The sequence below is a fragment of the Python bivittatus genome, unplaced genomic scaffold (assembly GCF_059951505.1).
Source record: "Python bivittatus isolate LINGU-HERP-01145 unplaced genomic scaffold, Pbiv_v1 ctg000070_np1212, whole genome shotgun sequence".
NCBI classification, from domain to species: Eukaryota; Metazoa; Chordata; class Lepidosauria; order Squamata; family Pythonidae; genus Python; species Python bivittatus.
Genome location: NW_028277034.1, coordinates 6,975,843 through 7,003,566, shown reverse-complemented (window position 1 = coordinate 7,003,566; position 27,724 = coordinate 6,975,843). Strand labels below are relative to the sequence as shown.

The window sequence follows — 27,724 nt, the reverse complement described above, 5'->3', positions numbered from 1 at the left end:
TTGTTTTTAATTACTTTAATATATATAGGTATAGATACACACACACAGATACACATGTATGGTGCTGGAGCCAATGAAAGTTTCCTTGCATTAGATGTGGGTGCTGGTTGTGATCTGGACTGAATCACTGCATATTTATTCAAAGGCAATAGTTCTCAAACAGTACTAATGTGCACCACAGATGGTCCTCAGAAATAGCCTAGTGGCATTTTATGGGGCTTAAGAGGGGAAACATTGAGACTCATTTAAATCCAGTAATGCTCCCTGTTGAACATTGTAATTTGTGCTATTTGGTACTCAATTTCCTAGAGTGAAATTGCTGAAAAACAGCAGAAGCTCTTTTCCCTCGAAGGAAAGGACATGGCTCTGATGCCACAACCATCCAAGTGTTAGGGAGAGTGAGTTGCTTGTTTATTTCGACCTTCCTTTGTAGGTTCATGGAAACGCTATAGCAAGAAAGAGCAGATTCTGTAGTTTCAGCTCATAATGTTATTCCACGACAGCATAAAGAGGTTAAAAAAATAAAGAGACAGGAAGGGAAGATTTGTAGCATGTGGGCAGGGGGTGGGAAAGCCAGGGCAGAAACTAGAAGGGTGCCCCTGTGTGATGTAGGGGTTGAATGGAGCATGCCCTTCTAGGGGAGGGGATAGTTCCTTGACTTAAGCAATCGTTGAATTTATTGTAATATATGTGTGTGCATGTGGGTCTGTATATACCAGTGTTTTTCAACTTGGCAGCTTTAAACTGTGCCGCCTTCAACTTGCTGGCTGGGGAATTCTGGGAGTTGAAGACCACACAGCGGAAAACTGCCAAGGTTGAGAAACGCGGCTTATCCGGAAGGCGGAAACCAACTACTACCCCGGGGAGAGGGCGCGCCTGGAACAGAGCAGAACCTTCCAAGACGATCCGCTCCGTAGGGCTTAAAACGCCCCGGTTAGACAGCAGCAGTTTTGAATCGAAACTGGGAAACGCGGACACGTGGCGGATTTGCAACGAGGCGGGAGTGGGAGGAGGCGTCTTTATCCGTTTATGCCGTCCGGACATGCTGAGTGGCCCGTTCTGGCGATGGGCCACGCAGAAAGGGCAGGTCTGCCCGTAGAAGGAAAAGTGGCACGTGGATCAGGATTTGCTCGCGTACTCCAGCGCGGGTTAACGCAGGGCTGCGGGTGCAGGTTGGAAGGGCGGGAACCGTGGCTCTACCCCGCCTGCTTCTCCCCTTACCCGTTTCTCGCAACCATCGTTGGGCCACATCAACGGCAGGTGCTCCGGAGTCCCACCTAAAGTTCTGCAGCTCCACGGCCGATCAAGAGATCTCGTTGGGCTTTTCCTATTTTATTTTATTTTATTTTATTTTATTTTATTTTATTTTATTTTATTTTATTTTATTTTATTTTTTTCCCGGATTTTCACCCTCCCCTCTGCGGTGCCTTCCTGGACTCTACCTTCCACCGCCCTTCGGCAAAGCAACCCGCTTTCTAGAGCGTGGCCAGGGTGGCCGTTTGATTACCGGATGGCTCTGGACAGCGATGCGTTTTTCTACGGGTGCGCTGCTGCGGCTGCCTCGGTCGTAACTCTGTTGACCGCCGTCTTCTACTTGATGTTCCAAAACTATCGGAAATGGAAGGAGATAGAGGCCATTCCGGAGCTCAGACCCTGGTATCCGATTCTGGGCCACGCCCTGATCGTGGACAGAACCGGCGAAGGTAAAGACCTCCCCGCCCGCTTCTGCCAAAGGGCGAGCGGGCAGGCGAGCGCTGTCTTCTGCGCGCGGCGGCGACCTCGGGCACTCGTCTTCCCCGACGCGGCGCAGCTCATTCCGTTAAGCTGCTGGCACCGGGGTGCTGGGGAAGGGAGGGCGCTTGCTACACAAGCGGGAGGCTTGAAAGATGTTAGGGTAGGAGAAGGGAGAGAAAATGCAGAGTGCACGAACGCGTAAAACTAGAAGTCGGGGACTAATCGTCTGAACGATGTATGTCTTTCATTGTAAATTATTTTGCATATCAGGAGATAACTTAACCTAAAAGGCAGCATACAGAGACGCTCCCATTCTATGTCTGCGCCTATCAGATTCAACATCGCTGTCCTGAGAGCTTGAGAATCCGTCTGCTTTGATCACTGAAGGAAAGTGATGACAACTGTTCCATTGTGCACTTTCCATCATTCTTTAAACTCAAAAATCAGGCTAATTTACAGATGGGGGTAGAAAAGTCCAACTAGATGGGTATATGTTGAAACTAAAAAGCCACTGACCCAGACAAGGACTCTTTTTATTTTCTACCACTTATGCTTTCCACGTGGCAAGTGATTTTGTCTGCCTGCTGCATCGGGGAACAGGAACTTCAAGCCGTGAAACCAGTTGCAGGTTACTGCAGCCAGTGTAAGAGCTGGTTCTGCCCCGAGTCTCTGCAGTCAAGGAAAGCTTGCCTTTCTCTAAGAATTGATGGCCTTAGAAGACAATTACAAAAGCGACCTGCACTTCCCCAGAAATCTTTATAGCAGTACAGGAGAGTGGTTTATTGGACTACAAAGAAATATTAGTAGAAGCCAAGCTCAGGGCAGGAAGGTTATTTCTAGCCATAGCACCAACTCCACATCTGCATCAGGGGTCCTAGAATCTACTTACTTACTTAGTTAATTAGTAACATTTATTAGGTTATAAACCAGCATCATAAAATGGATAAGCACTTCCATTTTATGGGTATACATAGAAGTATATACATCAACAATATACACTGTAAAAAGGAGTAAGAGATACAAAAAAAAACACCTTACAGATAAATGCTAAACAAATAACATTTCCCATTTTCCTAAATCATATATCCACATCAGTCAGTTACAGCAGGGTTCCTCAACCTCAGCAACTTTAAGATCGGTGGACTTCAACTCCCAGAATTCCCCAGCCAGCCAGATTGTAATAATGTTCCTGTATTAACCTTTAGTCTAGTTTTGCAGACTGTGGCACCAAACCTAGTTTCTAGCAGCAGAGTCAGGAAAGAGAAATCTGATTTTCTAGCTCTGTTCATAAAGAGAGGATAATGATTTTGGTCCACATACATGGTATAGCCATTGTACAGTATAGTGTCTCTACCTTCTTGGAGCCACAAGGACCCCAGCATTCATTTTAAGGTATATCATTCAAACTTCTCTGTGGCACAGATGTAGGGCGTATATTGAGACACATTAATGAGAAAGTTTTATGGAACTTTGGAATTGATATGAAAAATAAATATTTAGTTGATTGACATTCCCAATTCCTCCAGGAAAAAAAAAATAATTGGAAAGAAGTCTCAAGTCTGTCAGTTTGTTTTACAGTAACAGGGGCATTGTTGCATCCAAGAGAGAGGAAAAGTGAGAGAGCCAGACTTCAGCTGGTAGTTTTGCTTCGTTTTGCCTTAGCCATTTACTGCGGAAAGTGTCATGTAATATCAAAGGCGCTAAACCTGCAGGAAGGAAACACAATTCAACCATAACTTAATTCTTGAGCACTAAGCCCTAGTTCCAACTTAATCAGACTGGGTTCTAAACATAAAGCTGCACCAGGGCCATAATTTGCAACACAGAAGGACATTCATAAAAACTTGGACTGAATTCTATCCAGTTGAGCACAGGCTATGGAAAGACCAAATCTGGGCCCCATAAAGGAGCGGGGGAAGGGCTTTGGCCTGAAAGAATTTTATAGCAGCTGGGATGAATTCTTCCCTTCCTGAGTAGAAATGTCTGCAGGTGATTGAAGTGGTTCTCTATGCATTTTCAGCAGCGTAGTCTAGGTGGCTGCCTCAAGAACCTAAGGCACTAAAGATAACTGCAAGATAGTTATATGTATACTGTTTACTTGGTCTGTCTGGTTCACTTTTTTCATGTTTACATTGTCTTTTGGAAGACATCATGACCTTGGTCTTACTATAATTGGTAATGTGGGGGGTAAGGGAGATCCTTGACAGAAGTATGCAGGAACCATTACCTGGGCAGAGAGGGGTGAAACATTCTTCAAGTTCTGGGAAGCAAGATAATATTCAGAAGTGACTCAGGCGAATGCCTTCCTGATTCACTGGGATATATGAAGGAGGGAGGTTGAGCACAATCAGACTTGCAAGATTCTGTTATTATAAGCTATCTCAATATCTCAATAAAATGTAGTTCTAGTCTTCCTGTAGGGTTGATTTTCTAGCCTGGTCTACTTTGTAGGACTGACAGAAAAACATTCTTGCCTACAAGAGGAGGCCAGGGCGCTTAAGCCTTTCTCATCAGTGTAGCAGTTTTTGACAGCAGTATTGAGTCATCAGGGTATAACAGAATAGAAATGTGCTGATCTGCTAACTTGGGTAAGTGGAAATCAGAATCATGCAGAATTATTATATGAATTTTTATTCATATAAAAATTGGTCAGGAGCCAGGAGCCAGCCTCGTTTCACCCTTTATAGGTTTGTATTGGGTCATTAACAGATCTAGGGGATTACTTCTTACAGGAAAAGATGTATTATTATATAACTTTTGTATAAGCACTAGTAAATGTAGATCAACAGATCTGTTCAATTTATGCCACAATCTAATGCTAGAAATGAAATCAAAGAGTGCTTTAAATTCAATAAAAGGTGCAAATAAAGCTGACCTTGGCTGGCTTGTATATTTTCCCAACAAGTGTTGATATAAAGTGGGTTGTGTCTCCTAAGATTCCTCATTCCTCTCTTTAGATATTACCAGCCCCTAGCCAGGCTTGCAGCTTAACATGTAAACACTTTGCATTTGGGTTACTAATGTTTCTTGGAGACCAGTAGGGCAATAGGTATCAGGATCAAGGACCTTGCCTTTTTAAAGCTAGAATTTAACTTAAACTTTTGAAGCCAGTTTACTTAATTAGTGGAATAAAGTATTCAGATTTCTCTTGAAGTATATTATTTAACAATGCCTCAGTAGATGATGACACCTTTATATGCCCAATTTTTCATGACATGCGTATCAATGTCTGTCCTGAATCATGAACATGGCTTATGTAACTGATGCAAATCAGAGCAAGGCCTGGTTTGCTAGAAAGGATCTACTTTAGACAGCATCTCAGCCTGCTTTGTAATTAGCCAGCCAGCAAGCCATCACTTCCTGCCCTCCCTTTTAAAAAATAAAAAATAAAATCCATGATGGCTAAGGGTAAGAGCCACCATATGCTCCATAGAGGGGTTTCTTCCCCATTTAGGAAGGAAGGAAGGAAGGAAGGAAGGAAGGAAGGAAGGAAGGAAGGGCTGGCTGTGCCAGACAAGGAGAGAGAAGAGAAGTAGAAAACAAGTGAGAAAAAGATGAAGGAAGGAAAGATTCCTGTTCAGCAAAGAAAGACAACAAAAAGAAAATCAGCTCTTAGTGAGATTATTTCCCCAGATTATATTATTATATACATTATTTCCTAGATTACAATCTTAAAAAATAATTACTTACCAACCCAGATGAATAGATTTATTGGAACACCCAAGTACAGGTGTTTGGATAAATCTAAGTATTTCTTAAACTTCTATCATTGCCAGGACTCAAGGTGTCTTACGTTGAAAACTCAGTGAAAACAATTAGTGACAAAATTTAAACCACAGGATGAGAAGTACACAAGAAGCAGTTTTAGCTGCCCTTCTTTAGTTCACTTAGTGGGATCACAAAACACCTGAATAAGACATGCTGCCAGCTATGTAGCTGTGTTTCACACTGTTGTACAAGTAGGTCTGTTTTGCAATAAAAATTCATGAAAATTATTTTTGATTGGAAATCCAAACCATTTTCAATTCTGATTGATAATATTAATAATGGACTACATTACAGTACACAGTTAATTGCAAGCTTTCTCTTAAAAGCACTCCAACCTAAAGAAACAGTTTAACTTGGAACCATAGTTTGTGTTGGGTGGTGTGCTTCTCTCTGAATGCAATCTGCAAGGCAAAGTAAAAATTGCAAGGTTATTTATTCTAAGCAATTCCATCAGTTTCAGACAAATCCTCTATGTTCCATACGGCTTTACCCAAGTACAGCCCTACAGCATTGTTGTAAATACTTTTCAAATTGAGATTCAGTGAATCACGGAAACCATGGCTAAGTTAACCATGCTTAAGAATGTCATTAAAACACAGTTGTTATGAAATAAAGATTACAGCAATTTGTAAGTGAACATCTTGCAAAACAAAGTGCATTAAGATAAAGGGATATGTTTGGAGAATAGGAAAGAAGATACTTCAGGGTGGTTTTGTTTGAGTTAGCTAAGCCAATAAGATAAGATTTTTAAGAAAAGTACCCTTATATAACCCTAAAAATGTTGCCTTTGTCTTCTGAGGATCAAAAAGTCTTATCAGAATAAATGTAAATGTTTTATCCATAATAAATGTCAGCAGTAAACTTCTCATTTGTAAACCAGATCTATGTTTTCCAGGTTTCTTTAAACAGATAATTCAGTATTCGGAGGAATTTCGCTGTATACCATTGCTAAAGCTTTGGATAGGACCATTCCCTCATGTGGTCTTATATCATGCAGACACTGTAGAGGTGAGTCCCTGAATTTTCATTCTTAATGGATATGCAAGATGATTCTAAGTCTCAGGAGAGTCTACAGGTGAAGATGATGGCCAATATTTTGACTTTTTTGACAACCCCTCTGGTGGAAATATCCTGCCAAGTCTCTGTTTAGATGTTTATTGGTGGAATACTGCCTGTCCTTCTTCAGAAGCAATTGTATTTAATAGGTAAGTGGGTGAGCATAGAGGGGGTTACATCCTTAATAGTGCAAAGAACACAGAAATAGCATGAATCTGTGTGGACATTTTTACATTGTAACTTCTGTGTTCTTTAAAACGTGGGAAATCAGTCCACTAAGAGTCTTTTAACACTTCTGAAATATATGAACGCATATACACACACATCTGTATTGGATGATCTGAGGTTAAATGGTCAATAACATCCTCCGCAGACAGAAAATAAACTGCATAGGGTTTTGTTTGTTCTGGTAATGTTGTTATTACATAATAGCAAAATTAAATATCTTATTTTATACTACAAATAATAGTATAGTAAAATAAATCACATCAATTAGAAATAAAATTCTGGCCTCTATCCAGAAGTGCAGCCTTTGGCATAAGCCATAAAGCCTGGAGTGACGATCAAGATGACAGAAATGAGATGTTCCTAGTATGACACTTCTTAAAGAAGTTTGTGGTTGGCCATTGTATGGGGGAGCTGATTTCATCTTTTTTGGGGGGGGGGTTCCTTCAAGACAAACTTGATACCTCGCAGCTACATGGACAAGTCCCTGCAGTTTTCTTGGCAAGCTTTTCAGAAAGGATTTGCCATTGCCTCCTTCCTAGGGCTGCAAGAGCAGGACTGGCCCAAAGTGACCCAGCTGCCTTTGTGGCTAAGGCTGGACTAGAACGCTGGTTTCTAGCCTAGTGCCCTTAACTACTGTACTGAACTGGCTCTGAAATCTATTATTATGTACACTCAACATAAAGTTGGCAGGAATACATATATGAATCTGTCAGTAAAGAATGGTGGGGAGGATGGTTTTGGTGGTGGGACTATCTAATACATCCTCATGACTGAATGCTTAAGGATACTCATTCTCATGACACTGTAGACATGTATTTTTGCATTCCTATTTTCTTTTATTAAAAGCAGCCTATCAAAATTACAATGCATGATGTGGCCTTAAAGTTAGAATCATGTCAAGGCATAAGGCATCACCATTGAGATAGTGTATGATCACACTATCTTCTGTGCTGACATGAAAAAGCCCATATCTCAGATTCTCATCAACCAAGCCTCTTTACGTGATGGAATAAAAAGTGGGCCCTCTAGTGTTATCCAAAAGCTATGCATGAGTCTATGGGAGAATGCAGAGAATATGCTCATACTAGGCATGGAATCATGAATTAACTCATCTTTGTTCTTACTGTCTTTGCAAACCCAGCCCATATGTTTAGTGTATGATTCATAGTATCACATGACTCTAATGAATTGGGTCAGTGGTAGAAATAATTTTATTGTTTATTGCCTGCCTTTTTACCCAGTTTTATTACTCAAAGCAACTGAGAGCAAATAGAATGCAGTACAAAAGTAAACATTCACAATATAAGTTAAAAATACTGCAGACATCAATAAACTATTAAGACCCAAGGAAAAGAGATGCATCTTGATTGTGCTCCCAAAGAAGAGAAGATGGGTGTGACAAGCATTCCCAAAGAAGTGCATTCCATAGTCTGGGTGTGTGCCAGATGCTCCTCTTAGGTTTCAGATCAACTAGCTTCTGACATCAACAGCATCTTCAGAAGGATCTCACCCTAACAGGTGGGCTTGTTTGTAACAGGCGAGGCAATACCTCAAACAGACCTTAAACTGTTATGCATTTAAAGACTAACACCAACTATTTAAATGTAATTCATGGTAAACAGTCCCATATAAAGATAATCACAGTAGTAAATAGTAAACGGTTAATCCCATATGATATTAATCACAATAATCAGCTGAAAGTCACCAAGAGATGGATATCTGATCAGTTTAAGAATATTTGCAACTGGTGTACAGTACTAGCTGCAACTGTGCAAAACTCTTCCTTGCCATAGGTGTCTCCTGTGAATCCAGTAATAATTGAAGATCAAGAACCACACCCATGCTGTGAAACTACTTCTTCAGGAAAGATTTGAACCCCTTCCAAAACAAACTGTTAACCATGGATAAATAAGTTGGGTAAACACAGCCAGCATGTATACAGTTTATACATGCCCATAGTGTTACTCCCTTTCGGGATAAGCACTGTTATTGCCGGGGCCCTGCCACACATATCTTCTTCCTCAGAGGAGGACCAGGCTGAGGAATCTAGCATTTTTGATGCAGAAGAGCCAGATACTAGTTCTGGAAATCTGGATATAGATTCCATTGCTCCTGACTCTGACTCTGAGGATCTGGATCTAGAATGGGAGGCAAGGTCTTCCAGTTTCTGACAATGCAAGAAGCACTGAGTGGAGAGTCAGAGAGACTGGCAAAGCCAAGGAAGAGATACTCACCAGGGAAGGTTTAGGATCCCAGATGAAGTCTTGCAGGATTGGATTCCAGCAATATCAAAGCTGCAGATGTTCAGCTGCCCCTCTGTGGGAAGGAAATAGGGCTAGAATGTTCAAGGCTACTTAAAGAGCTGATGCCCTGCTAGAACAACTTTGGTGACATCTGTATATTAGCACAAGTAATCTCTCACTTTTTATCTCCTGGATCTCTGAACTTGACTTGACCACTGTTAACATCTCACTGTTAGCAATAATAGTAATGTAGTTGTTAATACTCTATTACAATACAGTAATCCATTGTTCTAACACTTGTCAATGCATAAAGGATTTAAAAAGCCATTACAGTGGTATTCCACATTGTTAGGTATCCTTTCTATCTTAATCTATGGGGAAACAAATGATATTGCCAAGATCAGCTCCCACCTTGATATCACTTTGGATTTTGAAACCCAAAGAAGAAAGCAGAAGAACTTGGGAGCAATAGAAAAGGTCTAGAAATGGAATGGACTACTGACTACAGAAAATAGAAAACAGCAGAATTAATGTGTTTGCCGAAAAGTTTAGTGAAAGTTTGAGAATATATATAGAAGGTAGAACAAGAGATAACTCATGGTACCTCCTCTTTAAAACAGATTTGTTTCTGTGTTGGAAGAGTTGATTCTCCCACAGAACTCTCAAGCATGAACCCTCTAACTTTCATCTAATTCAAGGACTAGATCATTGCTGATCTTGAATGAGTTCAGACCAGATAGATCTTTGAATACAAGGATATTTAAGGAACTTGCAAATGTTCTGGCTGTACCTGTAGTCATTATTTTTGAGAAGAAGCACTGGAAAATAGATAAAGTATCAGATGATTGGAGGAGAGTCAATGTAGTCCCTATCTGATAGGAAGAGAATCAGGACAACGGACCAGTTAGACTGGCATCAATATATGGAAAGATTCTAGAACACAAATCAATAAGCATCTTGAAAACAATCCAGTGGCTACCTGAAGTTAACATGTGAAGAATTAGGCTTGTCAGACTAATCTTATCTAATTTTTTTTTTCAAATAATTTTACTAAGAATTACAAATGGAAAGAATAAAAGCTATTACAAACTACAAAAAATATAAAAAGAAAAAATATTTTTAAAAAAAGTGTAAAAAAGAAAAAAGGGGGGGGGGGAGGAAAAGGAAAACAAGAAGTAACTTCCCCCTTCATCCCAGCAAGTAAAAACAATTTTAGTAGATTATCACCATCTCTAAATACAACATAAACTCTCTTCATCCCGTAACTCATCTGTTAACTAAAAAGCAAAGTCCAAAAGCCTTGTCATTCATTCTTTGTCAGCAAAAGTCCAGTAAGGGAAACCAGATATGACTAATTTTCTATTTTAGCCCTGATCAAATAAGGCAACATTGTATTCCTTCCCTGATTTTTAAAAAATCTTATTTTTCAACCCCTTCAAAATAGCCTCAGAGCTTGTTTTCTGTTCATTTTTTTAAGCCAATTTTTTCCCCAAAACTTTAAAAGATTTCTTTTGTACATCCAATAAGTAAAATTTGTCCTTTTTTTTTTTGTCGCTTCTCATAAAAATCCTTCAAAACCTTAACAAAGCTCTTTCATAAATCCAGTAAGAAAAAGTTATCCAAATCACTTTTCTAGTTCAATAATTGTTTATGTTTATCAATTTACAAAATGCAAAGTGAGCGAACAGAAGAAAAATCTAAATCAAATCAATATTTGTGTGACTACCCTTTGGCTTCAAACCAGCATCAATTCTTACCCTTGCACACTTTGTACACTTGCACAAAGTCAGGGATCTTGTAGGATTAGAGTCAGGTGTATGATGAACCAATTATACCAAGCAGGTGCTAATGATCATCAATTTCATATGTAGGTTGAAACACAGTCATTAACTGAAACAGAAACAGTTGTATAGGAGGCTGAAAACTGGGTGAGGAACAGCCAAACTCTGCTAGTAAGGTGAGGTTGTGGAAGACAGTTTCATGTCACAGGTCATACACCATGGCAAGACTGAGCACAGCAACAAGACACAAGGTAGTTATACTGCATCAGCAAGGTCTCTCCCAGGCAAAAATTTCAAAGCAGACTGGGCTTTCAAGATGTGCTGTTCAAGCTCTTTTGAAGAAGCGCAAAGAAACAGGCAATGCTGAGGACTGTAGACGCAGTGGTCGGCCAAGGAAACTTAATGCAGCAGATGGAAGACACATCATGCTTACTTCCCTTTGACACTGGAAGATGTCCAGAAGTGCCATCAGCACAGAACTGGTGGAAACCAGTGGGACCCAGGTACACCCATCTACTGTCCGGAGAAGTCTGGCCAGAAGTGGTCTTCATGGAAGAATTGTGGACAAAAAGCCATACCTTTGACATGGAAACAAGGCTAAGCAACTCAACTATGCACAAAAAGATAGGAACTGGGGTGCAGAAAAATGGCAGCAGGTGCTCTGGACTGATGAGTCCAAATTCGAAATATTTGGCTGTAGCAGGAGGCAATTTGTTCTCCGAAGGGCTGGAGAGCGGTACAATAATGCGTGTCTGCAGGCAAGAGTGAAGCATGGTGGAGGTTCCTTGCAAGTTTGGGGCTGCATTTCTGCAAATGGAGTTGGAGATTTGGTCAGTATCAATGGTGTCCTCAATGCTGAGAAGTACAGGCAGATACTTATCCATCATGCCATCCATCAGGGAGGCATGTGATTGGCCCCAAATTTATTCTGCAGCAGAATACCCAAACATACAGCCAATGTCATTAAGAACTATCTTCAGCGCAAAGAAGAACAAGGAGTCCTGGAAGTGATGGTTTGGCCCCCACAGTGCCCTGATCAAGTCTGTCTGGGATTGCATGAAGAGACAGAAGGATTTGAGGCAGCCTACATCCACAGGAGATCTGTGGTTAGTTCTCCAAGGTGTTTGGAACAACCTACCTGCCGAGTTCCTTCAAAAACTGTGTGCAAGTGTACCTAGAAGAATTGATGCTGTTTTGAAGGCAAAGGATGGTCACACCAAATATTGATTTGGTTTGGGTTTTTCTTCTGTTGCAAAATGCAAACTGTTTGCATTTTGTAAATTGATAAACATAAACAATTATAGTATATATTTTTGAAAGCATTCTTACTTTACAGCATTTTTTCACACCTGCCTAAAACTTTTGCACAGTACTGTATATATATCTATCATCATCATCAATCTGCAGAAGATCTGATATTCTGACCTGTACTTTTCAACATTTTTTGTTAATGACTTTGTTGAGCAGGTATAAGAAATACAGATCTCATTTGAATATAGCACAAAATTAGGTGGTGTAGCTAATGCCCTGACTTTGCTTTAGATAGTTAATGCAGAAGACAGAAATAAAATTAAAACTGATTTTGAAAACCACAGAATGAAATTTTACAGAGATAGTTGCAAAACAGAAATCAAATAGATACAGGATGCGTATATCTGCCTTGGTTTTGGAATAGCAGATGATCACAGTCTGAACATGAATCTGTAGTGTGACATAGCTTTTTTAATTTGTCTTTTTGACAAATACTGTTTCAGTAACTACATTTTTACAGAATGTAATAGTTACATGGAATTAAAGAAGAGCAACCTCCTTAAAACAATTAGCATGAAACTTATTTGATTTGCCTAATGAATACAGATTGCAGAATTTGGTTCAGGTTGCCAGATGTTGGGCTATCAATGCAGAATTTTGATTTTCCCTCCCATTTCACCATAATATAAAGAGTAACAAAGCAGCTCATATTAATTCCTCTTTATTTTAAAGTTACAATACTGTAGTGCATTTATCACTGGCAGGTTATCTTGCGGAGCTCAACATTGATCGAGAAGTCCCATCTTTATAAATTTCTTCAACCTTGGCTAGGCACAGGACTTCTAACAAGGTGAGGCAAAATATAACTCAATTGTTCTGCAGTGGATTAAAACATGTGTTTGACCCATGTGGTGGACCACTTCTGGTTGGACTCTTAAGATCTCAGTGAGCTATTACCCCCGTTCTTTACGCCCGCGTGAAGAAGTAAATGCAATAGCAAAAGGAGGAAGAGGGAGCTAGATCTGATATTGCCATATCTGTAATTAAACCTCAAGTCCCCATACAGCCTGTTGAACGTATCAAAATGGCCTCCAAGCGTGCATAGCGGTATGTGTGCACAGATCCCTTTTTGGATGTGAAGCTATATAGATGTGTGGGCTTGAGATACAGGGCCAGTGGGCAGCTACCAAGTTCTTTTTCTGCTTATTCAATGTCTGGCCCTGTTGGGTTTTATGAAGAAAATGTATATTTTGATCTGGGTTTTTTTGTGTAAGTCCTGAGTTTCACGAGTCTGTCCTAAGTAAGATTATAATATGCTGAATATAAAATAGTTGTATATAGCTGAATATAAATAGTTTTTTTAGTCATGGTTCATGTGAGAGAGAGAGACTTCACATTGATAAGTTAAAAATAAATAGAAAAGTGATAGAGGGACAAAATGGCCGGTTCATGTATTGCCGTAAGTCATGATCTACTGCTAAGATTATACATCACATGAAGTCATTGTGATCAGAATAGGCTTGAAGACCCTAAAGACTGAAAGGGAGGTGAGGGCAGAATCGAGATTCAGTGCATGAGTAGACTTTAACCAGCATCCAATTGGCTCTCTCTTAGTTACTGATAACTACCACTTGTTGAGATTACATAGCATAGCACTGCAGTTAATCTACAACAGAAGTGAGTCCTTTCTAAACTGGTTGTTGAAGCTTTGAGAATACAAGTATGAGTCCAGAGTTCTGCAAAGTGTTATATTGCAGTGAAGACTCCTGAAACCGGCCTTCTCCAACCTGGAGGCCCTCCAGATGTGTAGACTTCCCCAAAATTCCTCAGCCTGCATGGCCATTGCTAAGAAATCTGGGAATTGAAATTCACACATCTGACGACACCTGAGATAGGGGAGGTATATTAGGGGTGTGTGTGTGTGTGTGTGTGTGTGTGTGTGTGTCTGTCTATCTATCTATCTATCTATCTATCTATCTATCTATCTATCTATCTATCTATCTATCTATCTATCATTTATCTATCTTCTGTCTGTCTGTTTGTCTATCTATCTATCATTTATCTTTCTATCGTCTGTCTGTCTGTCTCTCTCTCTCTCTCTCTGTCATTTATCATGATATTGTGGAAGAAAGGTTTGGTTGGGACAGGCATATTATTTTTAATTCTTTGTTTTGCAGCACTGGAAAAAAATGGCACTCCAGACGAAAAATGTTAACTCCAACCTTCCATTTCACAATCTTAGTAGACTTCCTTGAAGTGATGAATGAACAAGCCAGTATCCTTGTTCAAAAACTTGAACAACACCTGGACAAAGATCCATTTGATTGCAGTTTATACATTGCATTATGTGCCCTTGATATAATCTGTGGTAAGTTTTGATTATTGTCTGGTAGCACTATAAATAAAACGTTGAAATAATTGAAGTCTGAAAATTCATCTGTTTATGTCACAGAAGAAATTTATTGTGATAACTACAAGATAACTACTTTTTGCTATTGACCCTGATTATTTTATTACATTAAAAAGCGATTCATTCATCTGTGGAATGTAAATGGGTTTTCGATACCATTAACCATGGTATTGTTCTGAACTGGCTACAGGTCTGTAAGTGGGGGCCACAGTATTGTGGTGGTTCTCCTTTTTCTGTAGCCATTTCCAGTTGATAATGATAGGGGAAGAAGAGGTCAAGCCTGAAACCTCTGGTTTGTGATTCCATGCTTTAGCCCCTTCTATAGAAGATCTATATGAGACCATTGGAAAGGGTCAACCATCAGTTTGGGGGTCTATCATCAGCCTGGATGGGGAGGCTCAAGTTCAACCCTAGCAAGACTGAGTGGCTTTGAATGTTTGGTTCTTCACTTCTGGGGCTTTTCTACCTTTAGTCCTGAACGGGACTGTCCTGTGCTTCTCAGGACTTGTGCACAACTTGCAGGTCTTCCCAGACTCTCAGCTCCTGCTTGAGGAGCAAGTGGCAGCTGGGGCTAGGAAGGCCTTTGTAACAGGTTTAGTTTGTGTGCCAGTTGCACCCATTCTTGGAGTGAGAGGCCCTCCTCATAGTCATTCATGCCTTGGTCACCTCATAGATGGACTACTGCAGCATGGTCTATATGGATCTGGCCTTGCAGGATCATCTGGAAACTATAGCTAGTCCAGGATGCAACAGCATAAGCACTGATGGACAAGCCATGGTCTGCCCATGTAACACTCCTGCTATGTGAGATGTACTGGTTGCCATTTGGCTTCCAGGTACAGTTCAGGGTAATGGTTATTACCTATAATGCCCTACATGGCTTAGGAACTAGCTATAGGAGGGACCAGCTGTCTCCTATGGTGTCTGCCATCCTATTCTCTCCATTAAGATTAGCCTGATCCAGGCCCCATCAATTACCCAAAGCTGTCTAGTGGGACTCAGGAAGCGAGTCTTCTCTGTCTCTGTCTCTGCACATGGACGTGGAAGTGGAACATATCCCCCCCAAAGATTCACGTGGGTCCTGCCTTGTCTGCCTTCAAGCATCTTTGAAATCCTGATTGGTTTCCCAGGCCTGGGGCTGGGTGATTTGGAGTAGATATTTGGGTGGATCCCCTTTTAATAGTGAGAAAAGTGGAGGTATGTTGTATTTTTTGTTGTTTCCCTCCACACGGTGGTTGCGTTTTACTTTATGTTGTGTAGTGTTTTCTTTGAATGTTACTGCATTTTTAGTTTATGAAACCATCCAAAGTTATCTGTGAGTTGGGCAGCCTAGAAATATGACAATTAAATTGAATTAGAATTAAATTTAAATTCTCAGTGCATGGAAAGAGAAACAATCAGTTGTGTTCAAGAAGGAGAGAAAGCCATTTCCTATGGAAAAAAGGATATGCATTATCAAGAGAGTGGACACTTCCAAACCATCACTATTTTTACTCTTTTAAACAATTTAAAAGTGATCCATGATCACTTTCATATGGGTTGAAATACTGAAATACTGAGGAGTGAAAATAACTGCTCCTCTGTGTTTAAGCAGTATAATTTCATCACTCCAACTCTACAAAAAAACGAAAGGAAAAGAAAAGTGATCAAGCAGGCTGGACCGTTGCATGTTACTTATATTTTGCCAGAGAAGAAGAGAAAATCTTGCCATTGTCAGTTCTGATTGCTTGGACTGGGCTGCTGAAGGGGAACGGTAGAGCCATCCAACCAGCATTCCTTTTATAGGACCAGAAGCTCAGAAACCAGGAGGAAGGCTGAGGCAAGAGTTCCTTCTGAATGGAGCTCTTGCAGAACTCAAATATCTCAAAGAAATCAGCAAAACAAACTCAAATACTCTGTGTTTCACATGTCATTCAATTAAATTTGGACAGCTTCACAGAAATAAATTAGCTCAGCCCTCTAAGCCTGTGAATGTCATTAATTTAATCAATAGCTGTGCTCACACATCACTCTAAACCCAGGTTGTTTAACCATGGCTTACTGAATGAGCCACAATTGCCTGGATCCATAAACATTCTAAATCAAAACCCTAAGGTTTATGAACTCACTACCTGAACTCACAAGAGATACCAAGTCAAAACTAGACAACCTGTATTATGGGTTTGTGTGCACTGTGAACTGGGTCACAGTCTTCCATGCTTTTTGTTTTCCTCTAGAAACAGCAATGGGCAAAAATATTGGTGCACAAAACAACAAAAATTCAGAGTATGTCAAAGCTGTCTATAGGTGAGTATAAAAATGGTGATCTATTCCCATGGACCACAGTCAGAAATTAATGAAGGCAAGTCCACCTGGTGGGTCCCAATACTGACAAATTAGTTTATACATATAGACTGTATAGCTCAGACAAAACTGCTCCTTCGAATGACCATCTTACCAGTCTGTCCAACATCATAAATAAGCTGTTTGCCAGACACCTTAATGGACAAGTGTCTGCTGAAAAATAATATTATGGCAGAAGACTAAACTGGCTGAGGGATGTTTAACATTAAACCATTATTTAATCCTTCAACATTTAGCAAAAGTACACCACATATTCACATAATAAACTCTACATGCTAAGCTCTTGGTGTTCTCTGGCCTGGTCTGATGATGTTTCATTACCAGAGATAGGTAACATCATTAATGCGTGTAAACAGCCAGCAAACTCCACTTCTCCATGCACTTATGATGTTACCTAGCCTGGAAATGAAACATCTGGAGGAAGGGAAGCAACCTCAGAAGGAAGATGACAACTCAAACCTGAAGTTCGTATATTCTCCACTGGCCTTTATACAGTTGAAGCAATATTTGATAGTCAATATTCAACTTTGGCCACTGATTATAATAAAGTATAACTAGCTACGCTTGATACATCTTTTTACAAAAGTATTATAGGTTTGTTGTTTGTTACTCTAGGATGAGCGATCTAATTCATCATAGACAGAAGACACCATGGATTTGGCCCAAACTTTTGTACAGTATGTCCGGAAGAGGAAGAGAACATAACAGGAACCTGAAGATACTTCATAGCTTTACAGATAAAGTGAGCTCCAGAATTCCTCTTCATGTCAACAGAACGTGGAATTATTTCTATTTAGCTATGCAATTTTGCTTCTTTCAGATTCATATTTGGCATTTATCTGAGTTTTAGGCCTGTGTGAGGTGGCCTCATTTCACTTTGATGAGAAGCTTTGCACCATGGAGACAATATGATTCTCCTCACTGAGAGAGGCAGCAGCCTGATTTACGTCACTTCTGAGACTTTCTCTCCCTGTTCCACTATGTATCTCCTCCAGTAGTTCCCTGGAAGTACTGGGTGATACCCCAGAAGCAGTGCAAAGCACAGCAATGCAGCACTTTTGCATTTAGAAACCATGAATGGAGGTGGGGAAGATGGTTTGATGGAGCAGCTTTGAAGGAATGCCCTGGACAAACCTTTGTTGGTGAAGCGCCATCAATATTTAAGGCATTCCATCTGATTCATTATATTTCTTTCTGTTCCTCAAGTAAAATAGCTTTTTGTGAGATTTCCTGTTTTATCCTTATAGAGGCTGCAGGGTTGAGAAATAATGACCAAATCATCAGATGCCTATTGTTCTTTGTGGCTGTATCAGGATTTGAAACTAGGACTTGTTGGGCCAATAATTTAGCTTTTGCTGTTCTGTCACCACCAGAAAAGTCTCTATATGTGGGTATCTAGGAGATCCTAATACTCATAAAAGCCTTTTGCCTACCTTCTATTTATGACCAAGTATTATAGGGTCAATTCCTGAGTTCATATTTTTCTCTGAATCCTTAGCAGGTACAAAATTTCAAGAAACCTATAGTAGCAACTTCTGTGAGGATTTTTTCAATGGAACAAGGAGATCCTGCTAGATTTATCTCTTTAATATCCAGGTTCACACTGTGTTGTTTTGTCCAGATTGGTTTCAAAGAAAAATTAATTGATTTGTAGTTTGAGCCTGATCCTACATGTTTTGTAGGAAAGAAATGTCCATCTAAGTGTGCCTAACGCCGGTGGTTGCATCTCTCCTCTATTTACCATCAGAACGTATAATCCTTCTCTTAACAAATGGCAGATATTGCTAATTACTTTTGTATGGTACTGCACAGAGCATGCCTTGAATTATATATAATAAATGGTATTTTCTCCCCACTATCTAAGGTTATTGAAGAAGAAGCTCACAAAATAAAGCAACAGGAGCAGCATCAAAATGGTGCTCCTAGTACCAATGAGCAAAGAAGGAACAAAGTAAGAAAAGCTTTCCTTGATATGCTTCTGAGTGCCAGGGATGAAGCTGGGAAGAAGTTGAGTTACCTCGATATCCGAGAGGAAGTGGATACATTTATGTTTGAGGTATAGAAGGATCAGACCCGAATAGCAGAATGGTGAAGAGACTGCTGGAAATCAGAAAATTTCTGTTTTGAATGCCACCACTCTCCCCACAAATTATTTTCTCTCAGGCTACCACTTGTAATGGGGTAACACTTACTATTTTTATTTTACGTATTGCCATATTGGAAGATGCCCTTACAGCAGTTAGTATTTCTAGAAACCAATTTTTTTTTAATAATATAATATTAAAGATTACACACCAACTGGAAGAAACAGGCTTTACCTTGGCTTTTAAATCTCTGTAGGAAGGAAGTTCCCCAGAAAGGAAAATCCTTACATGGCAATTATTTCCATCATAGCCACCTGACATACCCATTGTGGTTGAGGACTTTGAAGATAATAATAATGACGTAGAAGAGATCATTTTTCAGAGGTGGAAACCTGAGCCTTAGAGTTGTGTGTGTGCCTTCCCCCAACCAAGTTTCTATTTTGTAGCTCCTGGGCTCCTTCCAACCACAATTGCTAACCATTATCAGTATACCTTGTCTCCATGTCTTTTTATTTAGTTGAAAGAAGCAAAGAAAGCATTAATTTCTTCCAAGCCAGGAAGAAGCAAACAAACAACCCCCCCCCCAAATCTCTGTTGAGAACGGACTTAACATCAACCACTTTGTCTCCTTGCCTCACCTATTGTGACTTTCAGCCTCTCCAGAAAGTTTAACTGCAGCCCCCACTTAATATTGTTCTCCCTTCAGTCATTTTAAAGACAAGTGGGATTATGGAATACATGAAACTAACACTAATTACAGTGTTAAATATCTAAGGCACCTCATTTATTGGTCCTGATTTGTGAACACCCGAAACCACATTTACTTGGTTGTTTTCTATTTAATGCCACACGCTTCAAATACATTACTAGAGTACTTGTAGTACTAAATTGAAAAGAATATGAAAAAACTAATCTATAAAAGGAGCATATAAATGCAGAACCCCATGTATAAAATTAACCAATTTCCTCATATACTGTACACATGCAACTCGTCTCTCTCAAACACAACCCAGCCTCACAATCAGGAACACATACATGCCTCTTTCTTTCTTCTCCCAGTAGAAACAGCAAAAAAGAAGAAAAAACAAGATCTGTGGCATACCTAATAGGGCTGCGCAATGCTTCACATTAGATTGTTGAAAGGTGCTTTGAACATCTTGAGAAGCAAATGTAGCAGCTGTCTGCAACTCTTTTATGACATCAGCCTTAACGTTCAGTTTGTCCATAATTGGACAAATATATACATACAGTGCAAAATACTTAGTCCCTTTTAATCATTATGTATCAAGCTATCTGCCCCTTTTCTCACCCTTTAAATTCTGGGGCTGGGCTACTGAATCACAGGTTTCTTTCATGATTGTTTTTTGCACTGCAATTTTATGTCCTCCTTCCAACATTACTATTTAAAAGCAAAAGTATTGTGCATGGTCCTGCCAAAGCTGAGTATTTTGATGGCCATTGATTTCAGGGAGATAATTGCATGCCTAACTCTTACTGTTTTTGGCTGAATTGCATCAGCTGGCATACAGCTATGCAGACTTCCTTGACCTAATGATATTGAGATGTATCAGGGTGACAACTTCCACAGTTCCCAACCAGCATGGCCATTCATTATTGGGGTTGGTCATTGTAATTATAACTCATTGAGAAGGTGCAAAGTTAAGAAACCTATAATAAAGGTTTATAATTTGAAATTTCTCCTCCTAGGGTCATGATACCACTGCTACTGCCTTGAACTGGACTATTTACTTGCTTGCATGTCATCCAGAAATCCAAAGAAAAGTTCACAGTGAATTGGATGAAGTTTTTGGTTAGTATTTCTTTCCTCTGGGCATTTTAGTATTTATGTATTAATCAAATTTATATACCCGCCCATCTCATGAAACGTGACTCTGGGCAGCATACAACAATCAAATAAAAAATAATATATACATAAAAACAAATATTTAAAAAGTATAAAAAGTCAACATTAAAAAATGGAAGTTGATTAAAATTAAAAATATACAAACCCCAGGCAGAGAGAACGAGTACATCCACCTCAATAGTGGAACCATCTAGACATATCTCTGGTTCCCTGGGACCCCCAGGCCTGGTGACATAACTAGGTCTTGAGGGACTTCTGGAACATCAAAAGGGATGGAACTAATCTAAAGGGGGCGGGGGGAGAATGTTCCATAAGATGGGCACCATGGCAGAGAAGGCCTGCTGCCTGGGACCTACCAGGTGTAAGTCCCTGGCAGAAGATATCCACATCATGCCTTCTCTGCTGGATCTCATGCATTGGGCTGATATAATTGGGGAGAGGCAGTCCATCAGATAACCCAGTCCCATGCCATGAAGGGCTTTAAAGGTTAAAACCAGCATCTTGAATTGGACCTGGAAGCAAACTGGCAACCAATGCAGCTTGTGGAGCAGAGGTGTAACACGTGCTGTCCTAGGAGCACACATAACTGCCTGCACCACTGCATTCTGCACTTGCTGAAGCTTCCGGATGCTCTTCAAGGGCAGCCCCATGTAAAGCACATTACAGTAGTAATCTGGAGGTGACGGGTATAAGTGACTGTAAGCAGACCCTCCCGATCCAGGAACACAATGCAACTGGTGCACAACCTGAAATTTAGTATAACCCTGGGATAGTATAGAACTCATGTAAATTCTGTGTAAGCAGTCAGAAATATTACCTGTTCCTTCCAGAGGAAGTCCTTATTCCAGAGGAATAAGGCATTCTTATAGCTGAAATTTAAAAAACAATCTTGATCATGCATAACTTTTTTCCCTTATCCATTAACGTCAATCCCACTGATTTTCTTTAAGTGGGGCATCTGTAGAAAGGTTAGCAGCCAGTTCCCTTAGTAACAAAAAAAACCCAAAAAAGCAAAACATCATACTATACCACTCTTACGATATTCAGCAACCAGCCTTCAACTCCATCATTCAATTCTAAAATTCAAGCCTATTCTCTTTATCAAATGCTTCCTTGAAACAACAAATGCACAATAATCTTCATTTTTCCCATTCATATATTTCTCACTGACCTGCTGAAAAGCAAAAATCAGGTGTGCACATTCATTGCATAAAGCTTCACTTCAATTTTGCTCATCATCACTCTATACCCTCTCAATTAGAATTCTGCTAGATCAGTGTTGTCCAAACTTGGCCACTTTAAGATGAGTGGACTTCAACTCCCAGAATTCCCCAGCCAGCATGGGCGCAACAGGGCCACATGGCTGGCTGGGGAATTCTGGGAGTTGAAGTCCACTCATCTTAAAGTGGCCAAGTTTGGACAACACTGTGCTAGATAAAATCCAAAGAACACTTAACAAACTCTTTTTAGTCTTTTCAAAGCAGCTTTGATATTCTCTTTTTTTATGTCCATTGTCACTTTCCTTTTTGGGAGATTATCATCTTACACCTTTTTCTGCAGGACATAACTCTTTCTATTCCTGTGGTCAGTTTACTTTCATTCTAGTTTCTTTCCATTTTTCCCTTTTCTTCCATGTCCATTTTCCCCCAAAGATCCAGTCTTAACACTACCAAATAATGGTCTTTTCTACATTTCAGAACCTGCCACTATCCTTCTATTCTTTGTTAATTATCTCAGTCTTTCATCCTCAACAATAACATCAGCTGCACTTTTTGATACAGTAGTTTTCTAAAAATGTATGAAATTCAATAGACTTCTGTGTCAGCTGTACATTCAAAGCAAACATCTTTTTCTAAGAAAATATCTTCTATTTTCTAAGATAGATATCTCAGATATCTATTATCACCATTCTCATTCATTCTTAGGATTCCAAATCGTCCCAAAACTTATGTAGTATCATAGAACCATAGTTGGAAGGGACTAGCCCATATATTATTACTTTATGAAGAAGAATATAGTGAGACATCCTGTCAAAATCTTTGTTGAGTTCCAGGTTTGTGGCATTCCCTGATCTACTAAGCTAGCAACTCTATCAAAGAAGGAGGTAATGTCAGTCTGGCATGATTTGTTTGCAACAAACCCATGCTGGTTTCTGTTAATTATAATTTGCCTATCTAAGTGCTGAGAAACTGTTGATAATCTGTTTGAGGACTTTGCCCAGTATAGATGTCAAGCTCTGTAATCTTCCAGGTCCTCCTACTTCTCCTTTTTGAAGACAAGAATGGCATTTGTTCTCCTCCAGTCATCTGGGCCTACACAGTCCTCCAGGAGTTCTCAAAGATTACCAAGAGTGGTTCTGTGAACCTCTACTCGTTCCTTCATTATCTTGAGAAATACTCCATCTGACTTTGGAGACTTGGATTTACTTAAATGAGCCAAGTCCATCCTCTTGTCTATCCTGAGTTGTTGTTCCTTGTTTCCCCAGTAGCATAACAATGACCAACCAGGGCACCGTTTCTCTTCTGAGAGAAGACAGTTGCAAAATAGGAATTAAGTTCTTCCTGCTCACTTTCACCCATTACCGCTTCAATGCTTTCTCCTCTCAATTGGTCGACACTCTTTTTTGCTTTCCTTTTATTTCTAACATACCCAAACAATCCTTTTTTGCTGTTTTGGGTGTCTCACAAACATTAGCTCATTTTGAGCTTTAGTCTTTCTGAGTTCCTACCGTTTCTGGAGACTAGCCAGTATTTTTCTTTAGTTATGTTTCCTTCCATTTCTTGTACAGGTCCTTTTTTCTCTTAAGTGTTTTACAAAACTTCACATGTTGGCTTCTTTATACTTTTCCCATTGTATTTTGGGAATTTTTTTTGCAATTGTGCTCATTTCATAGAATTTCCCATTCTTCCTGGACACTTTTATCTTTTATCTTAAGTCACTTTCCCTGCAACTTATTCTTCCACTATCACCATTCACTGGGATGTAGCATGCATCTGTCACCAGCCTATGAATTCCTGTTTTCATAGATACCCACAACACTCTAGATGGTACCAATTCATACTTACTGATACAGATTTTACCTTTTTCATTCATAATGAATTTGTTGTTGTTCAGTCGTTAAGTCGTGTCTGACTCTTCGTGACCCCACGAACCATATCATGCCAGGCGTTCCTGTCCTTCACTGCCTCCCTGAGTTTGCTCAGTTTCATGCTCATTGCTTCAGTGATGCTATCTAACCATCCTCTGCCGTCCCCTTCTCCTTTTGCCTTCAATCTTTCCCAGCATCAGGGTCTTTTCCAAAGAGTTCATAATGAAACATATACCTTTACTTCTTGACATATATTCATCAATTCTACTCCCCAAGATCAGACCCCTTTTGGTCAGAACTATTACATACTTCCCCCTACTTTTAGTTTCACAAATATACAACATATTTATTTTTCTTTCTTTCATTTTGTTTTTAATTCACCCTCTTTATCTTTCATTTCTCTTACATTCAAAGCCACAATCTTCCATATACTATAAATTTCACTAGACATTGATCTCTGCCCCTAGTCATTACTTTGGTCAAACAAGGCTTTCACCTCCCACTTTTTAAACAGATAGAGACTATGAGTAAACTAGGTTACCAGTTTTAATTGTACATGTAGCACAGGCAGTGTTCCCTGCTAATGGTAAGGACATTACCAGTCAGTTCTGACACATTTTGGCAACTAAAGCTGCTCTACCATAAGCATGCTAATGCTTTTCTGTGCAAGCTAATATCTCTTCTCTAGAGATTACCTTATTAAGCTAACATACTTTTGCTATTTTATCAGGTAATTCTGACCGACACATCACAATGGATGATCTGAAGAAACTGCGATATCTGGAATGTGTTATTAAGGAAGTGCTTCGTCTTTTCCCTTCCGTTCCAATTATTGGCCGTATTCTAAATGAGGACTGCTATATCAGTAGGTAGTCCAAACAGGTTGCAGGGAGATGTTTTGTGCTATTGGACTTTGTCTTGTGTTGACAAACATTTGTTCTTCTTTGGCAGGAGGGTTTAAGATACCAAAAGGAACTGGTGTCCTAATTGTGACTTACGCATTGCACAGAGACCCTGACATTTTCCCAGAGCCAGAGGAATTCAGACCTGAGCGTTTTTTCCCTGAGAACTCAAGTGGACGAAACCCATATTCTTATGTCCCTTTTTCTGCTGGGCCCAGAAATTGCATTGGTATGTATAGAGAACAAAGTTGTATATCCCTTGGTTCTCTGAAGAATGATATGTCCTGTAATGGTGCAAAAATCTTTCAAAAGAAGGTGTTATCATTGGACTTGGAGCAACCCCTAGAAGTGTCACTTCAGAGATTTCATGTTTTCTTGGAAGGAAGTATCAAGAAGAGTCTGCCAAGGCTTCTTCCTGGCCCAGTGCTATTCAGCATCCTTATAAATGACATAGAGAATGGAATAGGAAGGGAAGGGAAGGGAAGGGAAGGGAAGGGAAGGGAAGGGAAGGGAAGGGAAGGGAAGGGAAGGGAAGGGAAGGGAAGGGAAGGGATGCAAGGATACTTATCAAATTTGCAGATGGTACCAAGCTAGGCTGGCTAATGCTATGGAAGAGAAAGTCACAATTTAAAATCACAGGCCTGAACCCTGGGCTGAATCTAACAGAATGAGGTTTAACTGTAACAAGTGTAAGATCTTATGTTGAAGTCCCAAGCTCATAGGGAGACATCTGAGCAGACCCAGCTTGGTAACAATGCATGTGAGAAGGTTCTAGGGATGCTGGTGGACATCCTCTGAACATAAGCAAGCAGTATGAGGCAGAAGTTAAAATAACTGATGCTGTGATGCCTTATTAAACGCATTGTGTCCAGAACTAGGGATCACACTTTAAAAGAATTATAGAGAAACTAGAGTGAGTTTAGAGAAAAGCGGCCAGGATGATAAGGATCTGGAATCCTAGCCATATGAGGAATAGTTAAAGGACAGCTAATGTTTAGCTTCCAAAAGAGAAGACTAAGGGCAGAAATGAAAGCACTCTACAAATGCCTAAAAGGCTGATATGTTTGAGAACTGGCAGGCTTGTTTTCTTTTGAAACTTAAAGCAAGTCAAGGGGCAATGAATTTAAATTAAAAGAAGGCAGACTATTGGGCAGCATGTCCTCATGGTAGAACCTGATAAATAGTGGAGCGTCTGCTTAGAACAGTGTTCGATATGCTTGCACTGGAGGTTTTCAAATGAGGCTGGGTGGTCACCTCTGAGGCATTGTTTCATGGAATCCTGCACTGAACGGGAATAGGAGATAACTTATACATTCCTTCTAAGTCATCTGTTTATGATATTATCTTCCTCTCCTTGTGCTCAGGAGAAAAAATTGCATGTGATGTACAGATAAAAAAGACACTCAGGTTTTTTTTTAAATTTTTGTTTTTGTTTTAAAGCTGGCAATTGCACTTGAGTAGTTTGCATTTTCCATTGGAAAAAAATTAGGTATGAGTCATTATATTGCTGAGATATAACCAGCAACCATGATTTTCTGCAATACGAATGATTTTTTTCTTTATAAATCACAGATTCATGTGTTCATTGCTCTTTTCTTCTCTTTTGTACCTGTAAATGGAGCAGAGGCCTTTATCATTAAACAAGCTTCATTGCCCATGATGTTAACATATGGGGAATAGTCATGATTTAACATTTGTTAATGAGAACAACCAAGAGCATGGATTATTCTCACTAATAATTTTACAAGTTTGGTGATTACAAGAAACTGCGATGTGTTTGAAAGCAGCGGAAAGTATAACCCCCAAGATTCAGATTCAGTAATATGATGGAATATCAAACCTCTGAGGAGAAGGTGAAGAATGAGACAGCTGAAGAGAATGTTAGAAGGATGTGAAATGTATTTTCAACATGTTTACTGTAGTACAGTCAATTTTCCATGATCATAACTGCTTGCTTCAGTGTGATGGCTTTGATTTGACATCTGTATAAGGAAGCTAGCTGCTTAATAAGGTTAGAATACATCTCCTAGCATCACTCATTATTTGTCATACTTGTTGGACTATCAGGTGTTCTGGTTCAGCCATTTCTGGAGTTCCATGGGTTGTGCAGTCTTCGTCAATGAATCTGAGACCTTGACTGTTGTTGACTTATGTTGAATAATTATTTATTATCACTAAAGTGAACTGTTAATACCATTTCTTTTGAAATTCTTATGCAGGTCAACGCTTTGCCCTGGTAGAAGAAAAGGCAGTTCTAGCAACCATATTGCGACACTTTTGGATTGAAACTAAGCAGAAACGTCAAGAACTTGGCATAGCTTCAGAACTAATTCTTCGTCCAACTAGAGGCATCTGGATTCAGCTGAAAAAGAGGCCAACTCCTAGCTCTTAGTGTAAGAAACTACAGGAATAGTGAATTTAGATCATTTCATCAATAAAAACTATGCATTTTGATGGCTGGACAATAAGGATGACCTACAATGAAAGAAGGAAGTTGCTTTTAGAAAGCAATTACAATCAAATAGTTTTTGTTTTGTTGACCAATATTCAAATAGTTAACTAAAACAAAACAAAATAAAACATACCGGTTACTATAATCAGTATATACATAGGATATAATGTATAATACATATACATAGCAATATAATTCTTTGTCCAACTAGATATATATATAGTTGGATATATAACAGTAAAATAAATTGCCAACCATGCTATGCTAAACCTGCTACTGCTATGTTAGGTCATCAGTTCTGTTCCTGAATTTTCTCATCAAAGGTTCATGATTAAGCTTAGCAGTCCTGCTAATTGTCCTGTCCCATTATGGATTGATAATTGGTTAAAAACAGAAAGCAACGAGTAGGAATAAATGGGGAATTTTCTCAATGGAGTGAAATAAGAAGTGGAGTTCCTCAAGGATGTGTGCTAGAACCAGTGTTTTTTACCTTGTTAATAAATAATCTTGAATATAGTCA

The 27,724-nt window shown here is 39.6% G+C and overlaps 1 protein-coding gene across 1 annotated transcript; it reads left to right on the top strand.

Moving 5' to 3' along the window:
• The first annotated feature begins 889 nt into the window (after positions 1 to 889).
• On the top strand, positions 890 to 27,724 carry CYP4V2 (cytochrome P450 family 4 subfamily V member 2). The gene is made up of 11 exons (XM_088131473.1): positions 890 to 1,703; positions 6,398 to 6,510; positions 12,826 to 12,911; positions 14,239 to 14,429; positions 16,688 to 16,757; positions 17,430 to 17,556; positions 18,679 to 18,870; positions 20,606 to 20,708; positions 24,581 to 24,715; positions 24,802 to 24,981; positions 26,972 to 27,724. The coding sequence occupies exons 1-11, from the start codon at positions 1,511 to 1,513 to the stop codon at positions 27,142 to 27,144; spliced, it is 1,563 nt and encodes a 520-aa protein (XP_087987599.1). The 5' UTR covers positions 890 to 1,510; the 3' UTR covers positions 27,145 to 27,724.

Excerpts from the sequence above, each read along its gene's own strand:
- CYP4V2 (XM_088131473.1), top strand. The coding sequence starts at position 1,511 with ATGGCTCTGGACAGCGATGCGTTTTTCTACGGGTGCGCTGCTGCGGCT. Across the intron at positions 16,758-17,429 it reads TATGTCAAAGCTGTCTATAG|GATGAGCGATCTAATTCATC; the intron begins GTGAGTATAAAA and ends TTGTTACTCTAG. Across the intron at positions 20,709-24,580 it reads TGAATTGGATGAAGTTTTTG|GTAATTCTGACCGACACATC; the intron begins GTTAGTATTTCT and ends CTATTTTATCAG.